General features: G+C 32.6%; 2 protein-coding genes and 1 pseudogene across 4 annotated transcripts; 2 read left to right on the top strand and 1 right to left on the bottom strand.

Moving 5' to 3' along the window:
- Positions 1–53: 53 nt before the first annotated feature.
- On the bottom strand, positions 54–2998 carry LOC143532382 (uncharacterized). 2 transcript variants are annotated; one of them, XM_077027446.1, is made up of 9 exons: positions 2737–2998; positions 2574–2618; positions 2421–2483; positions 2287–2340; positions 2127–2189; positions 1988–2047; positions 1763–1900; positions 814–909; positions 54–726 (listed from the first exon to the last, which is right to left on the bottom strand). In XM_077027446.1, exons 1-9 carry the CDS (start codon positions 2935–2937, stop codon positions 307–309), a joined length of 1140 nt encoding a protein of 379 aa, XP_076883561.1. In that variant the 5' UTR covers positions 2938–2998; the 3' UTR covers positions 54–306. The 2 variants fall into 2 exon arrangements, with proteins under 2 accessions (XP_076883561.1, XP_076883562.1); XM_077027447.1 differs by lacking the exon at positions 2574–2618.
- Positions 2999–5877: 2879 nt separating this feature from the next.
- LOC143532381 (thioredoxin H-type-like) lies at positions 5878–7640 on the top strand. The gene is made up of 4 exons (XM_077027445.1): positions 5878–5944; positions 6946–7068; positions 7155–7277; positions 7364–7640. Exons 1-4 carry the CDS (start codon positions 5924–5926, stop codon positions 7499–7501), a joined length of 405 nt encoding a protein of 134 aa, XP_076883560.1. The 5' UTR covers positions 5878–5923; the 3' UTR covers positions 7502–7640.
- Positions 7641–11866: 4226 nt separating this feature from the next.
- On the top strand, positions 11867–16704 carry LOC143532380 (mannan endo-1,4-beta-mannosidase 6-like; annotated as a pseudogene). Its single transcript, XR_013135163.1, has 7 exons — positions 11867–11976; positions 12044–12304; positions 13031–13225; positions 14082–14204; positions 14281–14492; positions 15082–15369; positions 16353–16704. The product of XR_013135163.1 is annotated as a mannan endo-1,4-beta-mannosidase 6-like (transcript).
- Positions 16705–17155: the final 451 nt, after the last annotated feature.

Here is a 17155-nt window from a genome sequence, read left to right as displayed (position 1 = left end):
CATTGCTCCTGCTATTGTATATTGTAAACTCAATACACAAGTAACAATCAAGTTGCTATTTGATAATATACACATTAAAACCACATCAGAAAACATACTTGAGCACATATAGTCCTTTATTCCAAATGGATAACTTAAAAATTCACCATCAAAGAAAAAAATAATGGTATCATCTGTAGTTCATCTTTTAATGTAATTCCCACTCTATCCCTCTATCAAAAATTTTCACAATTCTCCTACTTGTTTGCTACAATCATATCAAACCATCATTCATTATTGTTGGTTTACATATATTAGAACTACAACTCACTTCTGAACCAAGTCGGCCCCACTCACATATCTCGCCATAAACGATATCAACCTAAACGGAGCACCAATAAGGGGAGCGTCTGTTAAAGGCACCGGCTCGGGAACAGAGGTTGCTGACATGGCGTCATTCTCATTCAATGAAACCTGCACGATTTCAACCGACTCCATGCTTACTCGAGAATTTTGATTCAAATCAGAACCCATTGGATTCATATGATTCACAAGCTTATCCGATGGCATTCCAGATAGCGGGCCCACGTTGCTGACGGTGTCTAGTTCTTCAGCTGATGATAGAATTGGATCAGTTTCAGAAGCTGACGTGTCATCCATGTCAGCAGATTTGGGATTTTTGATTTTTGGATCAGATGACTGGATGCTTGCAGTCTTTTGGTCAAGTTCGATTTGTAAGATGTTGACCTGCAATTAAATACCATAATTACTGAAATTTGTGATTATTGGATCATTAGTGTTAGTTGTTAGCACGCCTGCACTAAAATTAACTACCTTCTCAACTAACTTCTCGTTTTCAGAAAGCAATCTTGCAACGAGTGCTTGTGCAGATTCCAACTGTAAATTCATGTCGTCATATTCGGTAATGTGCTACACCAAGAAACAAAAATAATAAAACAATTCAGCATATAAGGTATGTGACTGGTAGAGGTGTAAACAAGCCAAGCTGCTTGGCTCGCTAAAAGCTCAAACTGAGCCAAGCTTAAACGAGCTTGAGCCTAAAATAAGCATGGTTAATAAACGATTGCAACAGCCCGAGCTTCACTAATCGAGCTCGAGCTGGCTAGCAAACTTAAACAGGCCTACTATTTTTATGCTTTTTATTAGACATATTAAATATATATTTATACAATTATAACTATTATAAATAAAATTGGGATAAAAATAACTACATACTATGCATAATGTTATATATATAAATTAAGATTAAATTAGGTCTAAAAAATATATATAAACAAAAAACTAATTAACGAATGATAAACGAGCCAGGCCAAGCTTGAGATCTCGTAAGTTATATGATTTGAGCTTGAGCTTGACTCGTTTAACTTCACAGAGCTCAAGTTTGGCTCGTGAGTAAGTTTTCAAGCTCGAGCTCGTTCGGGGCTATGCTGATATGCTCGTTTAATATTAATTAATTAAATGATTTATATACATATATAATAGTTTACTACATATTTGTAATATATATTATTTAGTTATTTTTATCATAATTACAAATGTAACAATATCTATTTTGAAATCTACATTTATTATGTTAAACAAAAATTATTATATTTGCTTAAATAAATGGCTCGTGTAGGCTCACAAGCCTAATCAGGCTTGACATATGAAGCCAGAACTCGAGCTAGTAAACTGATCTCGAGTAGTTCAAGCTCGAGCTCGTTTACACTCCTGATAACTAATGATGTGGTAAAATAAAAAAAAAACAAAGAATTAAACAGACCTTTGTCCTTTCAGCAGATAAATGGGTAGCTACAGCATTCTCAAGATCCTGAATCTTTAACTGAAGATCCGAAACATGTTCTTTCAGCTGCTGATTTTGGTGGGAAATATGATTTATGGACGTTTCCAGCTCGATCACCTGCAAGACTTTGCTTTATTTTTAACAAATCATATAAGGTTAAACAAAACACATTTTTTAGACTGTAAAGATGTGTATGTAATGTACCCTTGCTTGTAACTTTGCATTGTCCTTGTTCAAAGTAGCTAGTGATGCTGCTGCAGAGTTCTGCAACACAAAGGAAACTCATAAGTATTTTTACACTAATTATCAATTATTAAAATAATCAATTATTATCTCAACACACCTCTTTTTGAAGCCAGGAGTGTTTTTCTGTTTGTAATTGTGAAACTCTTGCCTCAAGCTCATTCTGGTGAGCAAATCACAAGTTTTGTCAGATACATGAAAAGTTATTTAGGAGTAAAGTTAAAAGCTTTAATCACAACTATTATAGCTACTAGAGTCACCTCTTTATGATGCCATAAGTTTCTTTCTTTCCATGATTGCGAAAGATGATCAGCCTGTAAACATGTATCAACATAAAGCATAAGAAAGATAAACAATAATATCAATTTATCAAAAAAAACAAATTGGTCATTACCTCCCTTTGTGCATGCATGTCCAATTGCTCTTGTAATTCTTTTATTTTCTGTTCTAGAGAAGCCTGTAAACATGAATAATATTATTAACTGCTGTTAATCACATGACTCAGAAACATATTAACAAATGCATTGAGTTTAAAACATGTTTTTACCTCCCTGTTTAACCAATAGGACTTGTCAGCCTCAACCGAACGTGACTGTGTAGCCAAAATTTCAAAGCAGCAACAAATCAGGCTTCATATACATATGCACACACACATAGATGTATGTATATGTATATATGTGATACACAAATGTTATTACAAGAAATCTTACTGTTTCGGTTCCACTAATGGAGTCTCTATCTGAATCTGCAACTGTTTTCGGGACATCTGAATTATCAGAATTCAGGTTCTGATGAATCTGATTAGACGCATTTGCATGATTGTTTAATTCACCAGCAGCAGCAGCAGACGCATTTGTTTTCGCCTGCTTGTTCTTCTTTTTCTTATTTCTCTTCTTCTTTTCATTCTCCATAACTTCGAATTCCGAGACCGAACCGAAAAGGCACAATTATAATTTATATAAATACCTCTTCACCTGCACAAGGATTCACAAAATTCAATTCAAATCCATATAAATTGTAACTTTTAACAACAAAGAAAGAAAGATAAAATCCAGAAAATGTAACTTGTGAATGCTATCTATACTCATTTCATATATTTGGTGAAAACTCTCAATTGTTTTACACAACACATCAAATGTTTAATGAAATAATAAACCTTTCATATCTCTTAAAAGCCCTAATTTTGAAGCAGAATAATAAGATTCAATTGAATTGTAACTAGACAGATTACGAGAAACCCCCAAATTTATAACTTGACAGGCATATAATATAATATAATATAAACATCGACGGAAAGCTAAACAGATTAATAATAATATATCAATTTCTTCTTCATCAACACATTGCAGATTAAAGATGATGATACATTGCGATAATATTATCACCAAATTAAACGAACCTGTGTCGATCGATAGATGTGGTTGCGTAACAAAACAAAATGATGGAATGTATTTAGGTGCGTTCGTGCGTGCGTGCAGATCTGATTTCAAAATATTTTGGTAGGAGACAACCCACCCGGTAATAGACCCATTTAAATTAGGGCTGGTCGGGTTGTTCGGTTTAAATGCAAATTAAAAAGATATGTTTTATAAATATAGACAGGATTACGGAAATTGTCATGTTATGTTTATATTTTTTATCCATTATCTTTTATCTTCAAAATTGATATGTTTTATCATTTTAACTTTACAAATCCGACAGTGATTGTCAATTGGTCATAATTCAGTTAGTTTTTCTGTTAAGTCAAGCCATGTGTCTTATACATGAGGACAAATATATCATTTTACCTTGTACATTATAGACGCACTCTGCTCCCCCCCCAAAAAAAAATTACGTCTAACGGAAAACTAAAAACCTAAGTAGCGAAGTGACATGGATTTGGCGCACCATTATACACATATGGTATTGCGTGGGGCTAATGTTAAGGCATTGATAAACAAAACATAACGTATAACTATATACACTCGGTTAAAAAAAAAATTAGAAGAGTCTCCTCTACATAAAACAATAATATGTTTATGTTCACTGGTATTATTTGTTTGCTTTTTTTTTCCTAGTATGTGACAATTCTGCTAATTTTGACATGTACGCTGCTTTTATTACATTTATTACACGTGTAATATTGTTATACATATTATTTGGTTGTTATTTTAAAGTGATTATATATGTCATCATGTTACTTTTAGTTAACCATCTATTGAGTCTTGGGTAAGATATGTGTTGTTTTTTCATAAGAAGACACAAGGATAGTTAATGAAAAACTTCTACTTTTAAAATATGTATAAAATACTCGTCTGAGTATTAAAAATTTTATCAAGTTATTATTATTATTTTATTCTAATTTAAACGTTGAATCGCTTTCTTAATAATGAATACATTCATGAATTGTTATTTTATTCTCTAATAACAATGACACGTAAACCCAATTAGATAATAATAAGTCGAAACCGACATATGCACAATACAAATACAAACAATTCTTGTAAAATGAATAAATGGACGGTACACAAATGTTAATTAAGCTGCCAAAAGTGGTCCCACAGGCACATTTTGTCACATGCATAAACCAACAAAAAATACAAATTAATACTTCTAGAATAACTCAAGTAATATGATGCCAGTATAAAAGCGTTTACAGTGAGTTGTCAAAACAGGTCCTTACATTTTTTATCACATTAAACAATACTTCTAGATGAATCATCCACACGTTTAATGAGTTGCCAAGATAGACCCTTACATGTATTATATTATCATTCTTATACCCTTGGACTTTTCAAAACCAAGTCAATATATATATATATATATATATATATATATATATATATATATATATATCACAAAAGGCATCATATCATATCATATCATTAATCAATCACCTACCTAATTTCCAGATCAACGAGTATTCTGTAGGCTTTGTAACTTATTTCAATTGTCGCCGGAAACTTCAAATCTCAGGTATATTGCAGGTTTTTAGGTTATTAATTTTCTAACTGCACGCGTCTATATACTATTTTATGTGTAATTGGAATGTTTTGAGTTGAATCTGAAGTTGATTGGTTGACTGTTGGTAATTTAATATTCATTAGGTGTTGACAGTAGGGTGCACGGTTCGGTTCGGTTCGGTTATTAGCCTCAACCAGATTAACCAATAGGTTTTCGGTTAATCTGTTAGGTTTATTCAGTTAATTTTCGTCTTTGGTTTCGTACGGTTAATAACCAAAATTAAATTTGTAAATACATGAGATGAAGGTACAAGTAAATAAAGTGGTGGTATAAAACATGGAATGGAGACATAAAAGCTGGAAATATGTGAAAATATGAATAGTTCGGTTAATTTTGGTTAACCGAGGGTACAAAAAATAATCGATAACTGATTTTCGGTTATTTCGGTTATCGGTTAATTTTGGTTCGGTTTCATCGGTTTTCGGTTCGGTTATTGCTTACCAGCAGCTCGCTAAGGGGTTTAGTTTAGGTTAAAACGCTGAATTTATGCTTAGTGTGGTTTATTATTATTATTCTGTGATGATTTATATACTGAGATTTGCAATTTAGGACTAGAGTTCTAATCGATTTGTTTAATGCTTTTTTCTTGAAGTGCATATCGGTAGCAATTTGCTATTGATAACGTCTACTGATCAGTCAGTTTTGGATTAAGAATGTGTAAATAATTTAGCACTGAAGTTCCAATCAGGATGTAAATGGTTATGATATGAATTATGATATGCAGATTTTTACAGTGTTATCACCGGATTGTGTCTTGAATATGTTATTTAGACTGCTAATGTGCTATGAATATCTTTTATCGAGGTTATGTTCTGCTTCGGTTATGTGAATAGTGCTAATTGTTTTCTTTTGTTTTTCAGGATAAACCTGCTGCAGTTACTTTTAAACATCTAAATGGGACTTTGCTGCTCGTTGGTGAGTTTTCCTTGTAACAAAGAACTGGACATTTTTCCCAACTGTTCGTTTCATAATCAGTTAACTAGTTGTTCAGTTAATAAAGATTTTTAAGAGAGATCATGCTCACGATGATTTCCATGGTTGAGTGGAAGAATGTGTATTTTGGGTCATATAAGATCACACACTGCGAGAAAACATTAAAGTTATATGTGAATAACAAAGATATAACTTTTATCCCTATAGATTCATGAAAACACATGAAAATCAAATGTGACACTTTGACTTGACTTGACTTTGACTTGTAATGTTGAGGTCCTTTGATAATTTTAGAAAGGATAATGTTTAGTATTAGATGGCAGACAATTTGTGTGAATATGCTTATTATATAATCACTCGTTCATTCAAGGTTTGTAGTAAATTATTACAAACCTTGAATAAAAGAGGGATTATATAATAAGCATATTTTCACAAATTGTCTGCCATTTAATACTAAACATTATTTGTGCTAAAAGTATCAAAGAACCTCAAAATTACAAGTCAAAGTCTGATATGAATTACAAGTCGAAATCATCAGTAGGGCAGGGTCGTCTTCTCTACATCTTCAGAGTGTAAAATTTTCTCTAGTTAAGTGGTTATTCTTGGTCACCTCTAAAAGCAAGTTAAAACTCAAAACTGTTTAACTCTTTTCAAATAATCTGATCAAAAGACCAGATTACAAAATTCTTAATTTCTTATTGTAACCCTAGATTCTATCAAAGAAAGTTCACGAACTGTTAATTAATGTTCGGTTTGTTTACATGTACACGCGATTCTGGTTGCAGCACTTTGGCCATTGATCTATTCATTATGGTCTGTTTTATATGATGTGAGAAGTGAACATGTGGTCATTGATCCCATCTATTCTATGTGATGTGAATAAGAACTAAGATGAATCCACAAAAAGACATGCAGGAGTGTTATAACTTATAATCAAATATAACTTTAGTTTTTTAACTGACCATGTAATTTGACACTTGCAGCCTCAGGCTGATGAAGAAGAGACCAACATTCATACCAAGTTTGATGGCGGTAATGTGACTCTCATCACTACCAAAAATGTTTGGGACCAAAAGCTATCAGAAGCAAAGGCACAAGGCAAAATAGTAAGCCATCAAACCATATGTTAATTAACTTATTTCTACATTATAATGTAAATGTTATATTCATTTTGTATGTTTAATAATAATAGGTGATTGGCAACTTTAGTGCATCTTGGTGCGGTCCATGCAAGTCAATGGCACCACACTACGTTGAGCTATCAGAGAAGTATCCTTCACTTATGTTTTTAACCGTAGACGTTGATGAACTAAAGGTAAGAGTTACACTATTATATACATAAGGGTGAATTGACCATTCTACCCTTGGTTTTGAAAGTAATGATATTTGATATGGATGCAGGAGTTTAGCACACAACTGGATGTAAAAGCTACTCCAACATTCTTCTTCTTTAAAGATGGTCAACAATTTGATAAACTTGTGGGAGCAAACAAGCCTGAATTGCAGAAAAAGATAACCTCCATTGTTGATTCACAATAAGTATCCATAACCATAAACTTTGTGTTTCATGGTTGATGTTACATTCAACATGGTTGCTTTATTAAATATTGCCTGTTGTGTTGTATGAGTGAGAATTTTTAGAGGGTACGATTGTTTTTGTTTATTTGTATAAGTTGTAATGAATACGATCAATGCATTTTCTAGAACGGCCCAAGCGAAGGACGTTCTAGGTTAATCTCATGGGTTGACTTGTTTATTTTAATCAATATTTTTATCTAATAATTTGTGTGAAGACTTAAACCTAAATTCTATTTTATTTATTATTTTGTGTGTGCGCGCATTTGAACTTGCATTAGCTAGGTATTTTGTGTCAGTGTGTCACTGCTCAAGTTGAAAAGACAAATGAGTGTTAAGACCATCTCCATTGGATGGTTTTTGTGTGGTTTAAACCAACCTAAAAATCAAGAAACCAATGGAGGACTTGGTTTAAAACAAAAACAACATTTCAAGTTTGTTTTTTCAAACCACCAAAAACCACAAATTGTGGATCCCAACCCTACATAATTCAACCCGTATATATATATTTACCCATATTTATATTTATAAAATATATTAAAATATTATACTTATATACATATTTTTTTATACTTATTTCAAAAATTATGTATTTTTTTGTTTCTCTATTTTTTACGGCAAGTTTAACGGTTAAATTTATTAACGGCTATTTTTAACTATTTTATTATTTATTTTACAACGCTTAATTCGAATAAAAAAACTTTACAAGCGTACAACGGTTCAGGGATTTACGTAACAATGAAGCTCATCATGCACTTTGGAATGATTTAATGGAACATTTGTGGACGGTTAAAAATAATAATTCATAAGTTTTATTATTAAGCAAAAGTTTCAAATAATCTCTCTTTTATTTTGTTAGAGTAATTGTCATTTTAAATTATGTAATTTTTTTGTTTATCTGTTTATTATATTTTGGTTAATCTATTTTTTATTAGATTTTTATTATATTGCTATTTATTTAAGTAAAAAATTATTTTATAGTATTGTGAAATTCTTATTTAAAATAAATGTAAAAGTAAGTGATGAAGTGGAAATGTAAAGATGGTTTGAGAATGTGTATTGTTGGAGTAAAAAAATGGTTTTTAAAAAAACTGACGTGGCAGTGATGTGACCGGTTTGAACAGAAACCGTTGAAGATGGTCTAATAGCATGGTTTAAGTGCAATTGTTTTTGACAAAACTTTTTGTAGAAATATTTGTTTTGGATGTGCAATTTCTATTTTTAAGTGGAAAAAAAGTAATAACTTTCCGTTAAGATATTGTTTTATCTCAACCAGAGGATAAATGTCCGATATTATTTTGGGGCCATGTCATATATTTTTGTCTTTGAACGCCATTTTTCTAAATTAACTTTACATCCAAGATTGAATGTGAGACTTCTCACAAAAGACCTAAGTCTCGACCACTGACCAACTAGTCAAGTCGGAGCATTAACTATGGCTCTATATATCAACCAACAAACAACTAATTTTCCTTATCTTTACAAAATTAGAATAAATTAAGCCAAATAAAAGAATGGGGACTTTTTCCATCATCTCTATAAATAGATAGCCTATTTATAACTATGAATTAGTAACTCTATTCTGAAATAGAAATGATCACATCTGTGTTTCTATTTATGAATTTGTTTGGCAATCTTGGTTTAAATCATTAAAAGGTCTGCCTAGTTAAGAGGAAATCTCTTAATCATTCAGTATATCTCTGAAACTTAACCATTTAGCCGTTTTTGTAAAATCTTAGTGTTGGGTATGTATATTAAACCTTTAATGTGTAAATATATAAAAATCTTTAATTCATATATAGTCATAACGGTTAATTGTTTTTTTAAAGAACACAACTATTTACTTACAATTTTTTGTCAAAGTGATGCATGCTTTAATAACAACTAATAAAATCATTTTCAAAAACAAAAAGAAAATTCAAATTATGAAAGAATTGTTAAATATATATTCTAATACGGGAAAATGAAAACCAGAAAGTCAAACCATAGTTCAACTTCTTTTCTTTCGGTGGGTTGATGTTATGGAAAAAGATTAAATGATCCTTTCAACTTTTAGTATTTTAAGAAAGCTTGAAACAAAATAAAACAAATTGATTTATGATTTTAACTTTAGGTAAATGATGTGTAACTCATTGTAAGGTAAGAGATCTTTCTCTAACTATGTAATGTGTAAAACATATTCAACTTGATAGTTTTGTTTAACCTTGGTGTCGGGAGAAATCTTCTAGTATTTGTTGTGTTTTACACGCGTTTTATATTAACATAATCGCTTTGTTCTTGAGTTTTTTCAAAGGAGGGAAAGGAAAGGAAAACTAAGGATAGTTAAAAAATGGGTATTCTTGAGTCTTTTTTTTAGGATGGAAAGGAAATGAGTAGGAGGAGTTAGGAAGGATTAAATTAATGTATTTTTCTAATTAGTTATCCTCCTAAAAATGAGATGATTACTAAGGATAACTATTTTTAACATAATTATCATTTCCTTTCCTCTATTTCCTTCCAACTCAAAAAACACACCTAATTACAAAAAAAATCATTCTCTTCCCCCTCATTTCCTTTTCTTTCTTTGGTTAAAAAAACTCTAGAACAAGACGAAAATATTTATAAAAAGGGTATCATTTATATCAAGATAAATACTTTAAAATGCTTTTTTTAATGAATTAAAATATTTTTTATTATTTAATCTGTGTAACACAATGTGGTCTATAACCTAGTTTACAATAATAGAAAACATAACAAAGCACTATATAATATAGAAAACTATATTTTTACTCTAACCTTAAATTCTATTTATTTTTTATAGATGAAAGGCCCAACCATATATACACTCACGATGGGCCCCACATCTTAAATGTAGCATGACTTCCAAAAATAATTGTTTTCTCGTATGACAATATGATGATCTAGGCATAGCCGACCATCATCTAAATCTAATGCATATGTTCATATATACCTCAATTACATAATATCGGTCTTAATGCAGGCATTTTCGAAGAAGACGTAGAAGGGAAGAGCAAACCGATGAATTCGAACTTGTTAGATGGTACCGTGATCAGGTAAACTCATATGATATTTTATTGTATTGTTCGGGTAGTTTCAAAAGTTAGTTAAAACAAATTATATCTTTCTATATATGAAATTGATGTTAAAGATATGATTATATTTATGAAGTTGAGGATCTAATAAGAAGCTAAATATTTATTTAAAAAAAGGTAAAAAGTAATTTAATTTATTAAACATGTAATTTTAATTCATAATTTTATATATTTGTGTGAATTTATAAACTTTTATGAATCGAATATTTTCTTATTTCTTGCAATTATAGGCGTTCAAATTTCGTGTTCTATTTGTAAATATATTTTTTTCTTGTAAGATAGTTGTTTACTCTTTTCCCCAAATGGATTACCTATTTCATCACTCTCACTCAAACATGGAGAAGCCTTTGAAGTTACAGGAAAAGTGGGCCCAAAAGACACATTAATACATAATAGTGTAATACCTAAATTTCAACTTTGATGTAAGTAAAACTCTTAAATCCAAAATCAAAATTATGAAGATAAGAAATCTAACCAAAGTAAAAAGTTATTGTCATTTGGCTTTAGTCATGGCGACGAGACAATAACTCCCAACATAGGGGACACCTTACATCACACCTGGTTACTATTTGGTTCCGTCGATAAATAAATATAAAATATTCCACAAAAAATCATTAAGCATAACCATGGTTTAAAATTTTCATTGGTTTAGTTTCGGTTTTCTCAGTTTAGATATTTTTTTCAGTCAATATCGAAAACCAAATTCAAAGTTGGCAAAATCGAATGGTTCATTTTCGGTATCAAACCGAAAAACCCAATTCTAACAAGGTGTGTTAGTGGGATTTCGGGTTTCTCGGTTTTGTAACGGGCTACATATGACCAGACTGAATTTTCTAGAACCAAAAACTGATTACCAAATAAAAACCAAATATATAGTTTTGCCATTAGTATAACTCTTCTGTTACCACCTTTTCTCTTTCTCTAAATCACTTGACAAAGATATACAACCAATATCTTTTCTAGTTAATTCACATTACAAAGATTGCTTAAAAACATGAGTCACTATGTGTATGTGAGACAGCACCAAACCCATAACACCATCTTACATTACATTACATATATACATCTTAGCTTTGAAGGTAGCAAAATGGTTTCCTCTCCCACACTTTTCTTTATCATCATGCCATCATCCAAATCACATCAAACCATCTTATTATTATTATTATTATTATTATTATTATTATTATTATTATTATTATTATTATTATTATGATCCATCATAAACACATTCACAATCCAAACAAAACATCAAATGTATACCCATAAAACCATAATGTTGTTGATTATTCTTTTAGTTTACAACTTGCATACAAACTGTCTCAATGAAGAACATGTCTTTAAACATAGGTACCATTAAAACAAAATTAATGGAAATTAATTTTATGGCATTTGACATTGTGGCTTTCTTTTGCAGGATGGATGATGATTATGTGGGTGACATGGATGATGAACCATGGACACTGGTGAAGAAAAATGGGAACCAGTTTGTGGTGAATGACCAACCGTTTTATGTCAACGGGTTCAACACTTACTGGTTAATGACATTTGCTGTGGACGCTTCGACTCGTGGGAAAGTCACTGAGTTGTTTCAACAAGCGTCCGGTATGGGAATGACCGTGTGTCGAAGCGCGCGCTTCAGAAGAAACCTTCTGTTTATGACGAAGATGTTTTCAAGGTTCTTTCTTTATATTATACTAGTTTAAGACCCGTGTATTATACGCATAATTCATGAAAATACAAATAATCGATATACAATACACAAAACAATAAACCTATCAAACACCGACGTTTTCTTTATTTAAAATAAGAGATGATTATAATTTGCAAAATATATAAAGTAAATATTAAATTAACAGTTTTTGAAGCATAAATTTTAAGAATGGTAATTATTATTATTATTATTAATTTCCTGCTTGCGGTGCGCGCATATAATGCATATATTTGTGAACCCTAGGGTGGACTAAAGTGAAATTGCACTAAATTTGACGTAATTTTACAAATCTTGTGAAAATAATGTTAAAAGTGGCGGAAGGTTAATCAGGCATCATGTGGTGGCGTTGATAGCCGAAAGACAAGGGTACATGCACCAATCGGCCGATGTCCCGATGGTTGAGTGTTATGTGCCTTATACTATTGAATTTGAGCTGGGGGTCTAACCGGATGCAGTCTCTCTATTCTTATGGGTAGATGTAAGTCTGTCTACATCAGACCCTCCTCAGACCCTACCATAGCTTTGTTATTGGTGAGATTTGCTGAGTACGATGACGATGATGAATTTATTAAAAAGTGTGAGGTTTAATACGGGAGTGACAAGTGACAAAACTTTTAGTTTTTTTTATTACAAAGTATAGACTATTCTTATATGTATGTATATGATCATGTATTTGGGTGATGAATACAGGCTTTGGATTTTGTGGTGAGTGAAGCAAGGAGGTTCAAGATTAGACTAATACTGTCATTGACCAATAATTGGGATTCATATGGTGGGAAGCCTCAATACGTGAGGTGGGGGAATGAAGCTGGCTTAAATTTGACCAATGAAGATGATTTCTTTACTCACCCAACTCTTAAAAATTACTATAAGGCCCATGTTAAGGCAAGTTTCTAAATTTTAGTCATTCACTAGATCATGGATATTGGGATGCTCCAAAAGTTCGCGATTTGTTTGGAAATAGCTCTTTGTAAACGAGCTGAGTCGAGCCCGAGCCAAGGTCGGCTCGGCTCATGGCTCGCTTGTTTAGCTGGCTTGCCTAATTTTGATACATATAAAAGAGATTCATTGGAAAAGACTAGAATATTGCGAGAACAAAAAGAACAAACATAAATCGTTTAATTTTTTCTATCAATGGTCCATATTTTTTTAAACTTACTTTTTACATACAAATGTTTATGTTATATATATATATATAACCATCAAACAAAATTATTCATACTTTTTTTTAATTAATTTCATTTTTACACATTAGGTTTTTAAAAGAATTTTGTTTACATATATTTTAAAATTTTTAAAATTGAAAAAAAAATTGTTTTTTTTTTTTGTTTCTTCTACAAGTGACCTGTTATTTTAGACAAATAGCTAATGTTTACTTACTGTTTTAACAACTTCAATGATTAACTAGTTATTACTCCTTAGAACTTGGTCATGCTTTGAACTTGAATTATAAACTATGTAGTTTATAAATCCCTTTATAAATTATGCATTATGCCCATCTTAAAAATTTTATTTTTTTTGTTTTTTTTAATAACATTTAAATATGTTTAAACTATAGAACTATAAAAATAAACGAGTAGGCTCAAGCATTTCACTATCCGAGCCCGTGGTCAACATTTCAGCTCATCAAGATAAACGAGTTGAGCTCGTTCAGAAACTAGCTCGGCTCGGCTAGGCTTGTTTACAACCCTGCATAGTTAATATCATAAATATTTTTTCAAATGTTTTTTTGGGTTTTTAGACTGTGCTGAATAGAGTGAACACAATAACCAACACAACATACAAAGATGATCCAACTATATTCGCTTGGGAGTTAATGAACGAAGCTAGATGTCCATCAGATCCTTCAGGAGATAAACTACAGGTATTTGACTGACCGGTCAACTTGACCCGAGCCACTTTTTCTTCAAACTTTAACAAAAGGGTGCATGATAATGTAGGAATGGATAGAAGAAATGGCATATTATGTCAAAACCATTGATCCGAAACATCTAGTGGAGATCGGTCTGGAAGGATTTTACGGTCCTTCAACGCCTAACAAGATTCCATATAATCCAAATCCTGTTTGTCAACAAGTGGGAACCGATTTTATCAGAAACCATCAAGTTCTTGGCATTGACTTTGCTTCGGTTCATATTTATGCTGACTCTTGGTAAGTCAACTCAAAAGTTAAAAGTTAAGTTTTTCTAGATAACAAATAAGATATGTTCAATAGGTCTGTAAACGAACTTAATGCTTAGTGAACATTTTGTGAACATGTTCAACGGGAAGTTTGTTTATTTATTATATGAGCGAACATAAACATAAAGTTTTCTTCATTATGTTAAACAAACGAACATTAACACATGTCTCGTTCGTTCATTTATGTTCTTGAATGTTCATTCATTTAAATTCATTTACGTTCATTAGTTTACATTTTTCTAAGTTCGTTCATTAACATCCGTTAATATATTTAGTATTACTTTCATAACTTTTTAGGCTTAACACACTGTTTTAGCACAACTATGTCCGTTCTTTTATACTGTTAACAAGTAAACACAAACACGAACATGTTCATTTTCTTAATGAACAGACATGAACAAGAAAACCCCATCGTTTTATTGTTCATGTTCAATCGTTTATTCAGCTAAACTTGAATGTACATGAACATGCTCTTTCGTGTAGATTCGGTTCATTTACAAGCCTAATGTTCTAGTCATGTTGTACAATTTATATAACATATAATATATCTATTTTTGTAGGATTTCACCACCAATAACTGATGCTCATATCACGTTCACGAGATCATGGATGCAATCACACATTGATGATTCAGAGAAATATTTAGGGATGCCCGTGATCTTCACTGAGTTTGGTGTGTCTGCAAAAGACCCCGGTTACAATGCATCGTTTCGGGACAGCATGATAAGCACAGTGTACAACACTGTATTGGATTCAGCAAGAAAAGGAGGGAGTGGAAGTGGGACTCTTTTATGGCAAGTGTTTCCTGATGGAACCGAATATATGGACGATGGGTACGCGATTATCCTGTCTGAAGAGGTAGGTCCCAGCAGAGCCCAGTTGAACCCGCAAGACTCAACTTAAACACGAACGTCTGCGCAGAAACCAACTGGATCCGCAGGACCAACCATGCTCAGAGACGTGACGTCCTTACGCGCAGTACGCAAGCTGGTCCCGCAGGAAATGCCTCCCAATGGTGAAGGACTCCGCCTGTCCCCGCAGCCTCGGATACAAGCCATTAGGGAAGGCCACCCGCGCAGCAAGGCTACACGCACAAGGCACTTAGCTCTCAACCACAGTGTCACCTGAAGGAATGAGCGAAGCCGGGAACAATCCCGCACAAGGGCGGGAGGGGGAATACTCCCGCCCAAATAAGCCAGTCCGTACGATACGGGAAGATCTTCTGTACTGTACCTGACGAGGTATGGGAAAAAGATCTGACTAAAGATACGACAGCTTATGGACAACAGTATGGCGAGCAGCATGCTCCTACACTGTATGTCACTATTAGCCGCTGCCTACTCACCAACTCTTGTCATACCACGTGCGTAGCCGGCAGTTGGTGGAAAAGGAATAGTATACAGCAGGCCTGGTCTCTATCAGCCGCTACCTACCCACCAACTACCAGCAGGGCACGTGCGTAGGCTACTGTTGGTGGAACAGGAGCACTGTTGCAGCCGGCCATACCTCCTTGGAAACCTACCTTCGGCTATTAATACCACAAATGGTATGACCATCTCATCTTATCATATCTTATCACATTATCATCATAATATACCTGATATCTGCTCTAGCAATCTCTTAATATACTTTTATATTTAAAGAGCAATCTAGTCTGATTCTCACGCCGGAGGGTGGTCACAAGGAGGAACCCCCCCCCCCTTCTCAGTGACGAGCTCACGGTGTCTGTTTTGCAGGTTATCAGAAGAACCATCTTCCAAGGGTCTAACCCCTCGTGGGAAACAGCTATCCAACCCCCAGGTTACCAGTAATCTGTCCGGGGTCCGGTTAGTGTTTCTTCACTGTCTAAATCGCCTTCCACTTCTAATATTATATCACGACACTCGACGAGGCTTACGCTTTTCAACTCGTTGTGTAAATGGAAATGTCGTTGGGGCTGTAAGAAGCGACACGGGCTTGATGAGTCCCACTACCATGATGAGCTTTAAAGAAAGAAACCAAGGAATCAGCTTGCAGATATGTATATAACATACAGAGATATACATATACATATGTGTGCTACTTTGTGGATGATTTTACATAAACAATAATACTGATGTTTGTTAGATTATTATGTGGTGTTCATCTGATATAATTATGACTCCAGATCCGGGTGATTATACATAATTGAAAAAAATTAGAGGTGTAAGCGAGATAAGCAGCTTGTTACCTACTTGAGGCTGACTTGTTAAAAGCTCAAACTGAGTGAACTTAAACAAGCCGAGCCTATAATAAGTTTGTTTAATAACTAAGCCTTAGTCCAAGCTCAAGCTTCACTAATCAAGTTTGAGTAGGCAAGCCTACACATGAATATTGTTTGTGTAATTTTTATTTGATATATAATATAATAACTATTAATATATATCAAATTATGATAAATAAAATAACTAAACAATACATGTATATAATGTTAAATACACAAATTTTAAATTATAAATATATAAAAAGTAATTAAATTTGTATATAAATAAATTAATCAACAACAACAACAAGCCAAGCTAGACCTTGGGCGAGCTTGGTAAAATTATTATAAAAGTAGCCATGTAATATATATGATTTCATATATACAAACTTTTATTATAAAATTTTAATTAA

Source organism: Bidens hawaiensis, unplaced genomic scaffold (genome assembly GCF_021521415.1).
Source record: "Bidens hawaiensis isolate Kalapana, Puna unplaced genomic scaffold, B.hawaiensis_p1.1 tig00009444_1, whole genome shotgun sequence".
NCBI classification, from domain to species: Eukaryota; Viridiplantae; Streptophyta; class Magnoliopsida; order Asterales; family Asteraceae; genus Bidens; species Bidens hawaiensis.
The sequence above is the reverse complement of the archived record's forward strand: the minus strand, read 5'-3'. Positions and strand labels throughout refer to the sequence as shown.

Bases quoted from the DNA above. Each gene is read 5' to 3' on its own strand.
- LOC143532382 (XM_077027446.1), bottom strand. From the start codon at position 2,937: ATGGAGAATGAAAAGAAGAAGAGAAATAAGAAAAAGAAGAACAAGCAG. The intron at 2,341-2,420 runs GTAATGACCAAT...ACATGTTTACAG, and splicing joins ACATGCATGCACAAAGGGAG to GCTGATCATCTTTCGCAATC. The intron at 2,048-2,126 runs GTGTGTTGAGAT...TTTGTGTTGCAG, and splicing joins ACTCCTGGCTTCAAAAAGAG to AACTCTGCAGCAGCATCACT.
- LOC143532381 (XM_077027445.1), top strand. From the start codon at position 5,924: ATGGGACTTTGCTGCTCGTTG. The intron at 5,945-6,945 runs GTGAGTTTTCCT...TGACACTTGCAG, and splicing joins TGGGACTTTGCTGCTCGTTG to CCTCAGGCTGATGAAGAAGA. The intron at 7,069-7,154 runs GTAAGCCATCAA...TAATAATAATAG, and splicing joins CAAAGGCACAAGGCAAAATA to GTGATTGGCAACTTTAGTGC.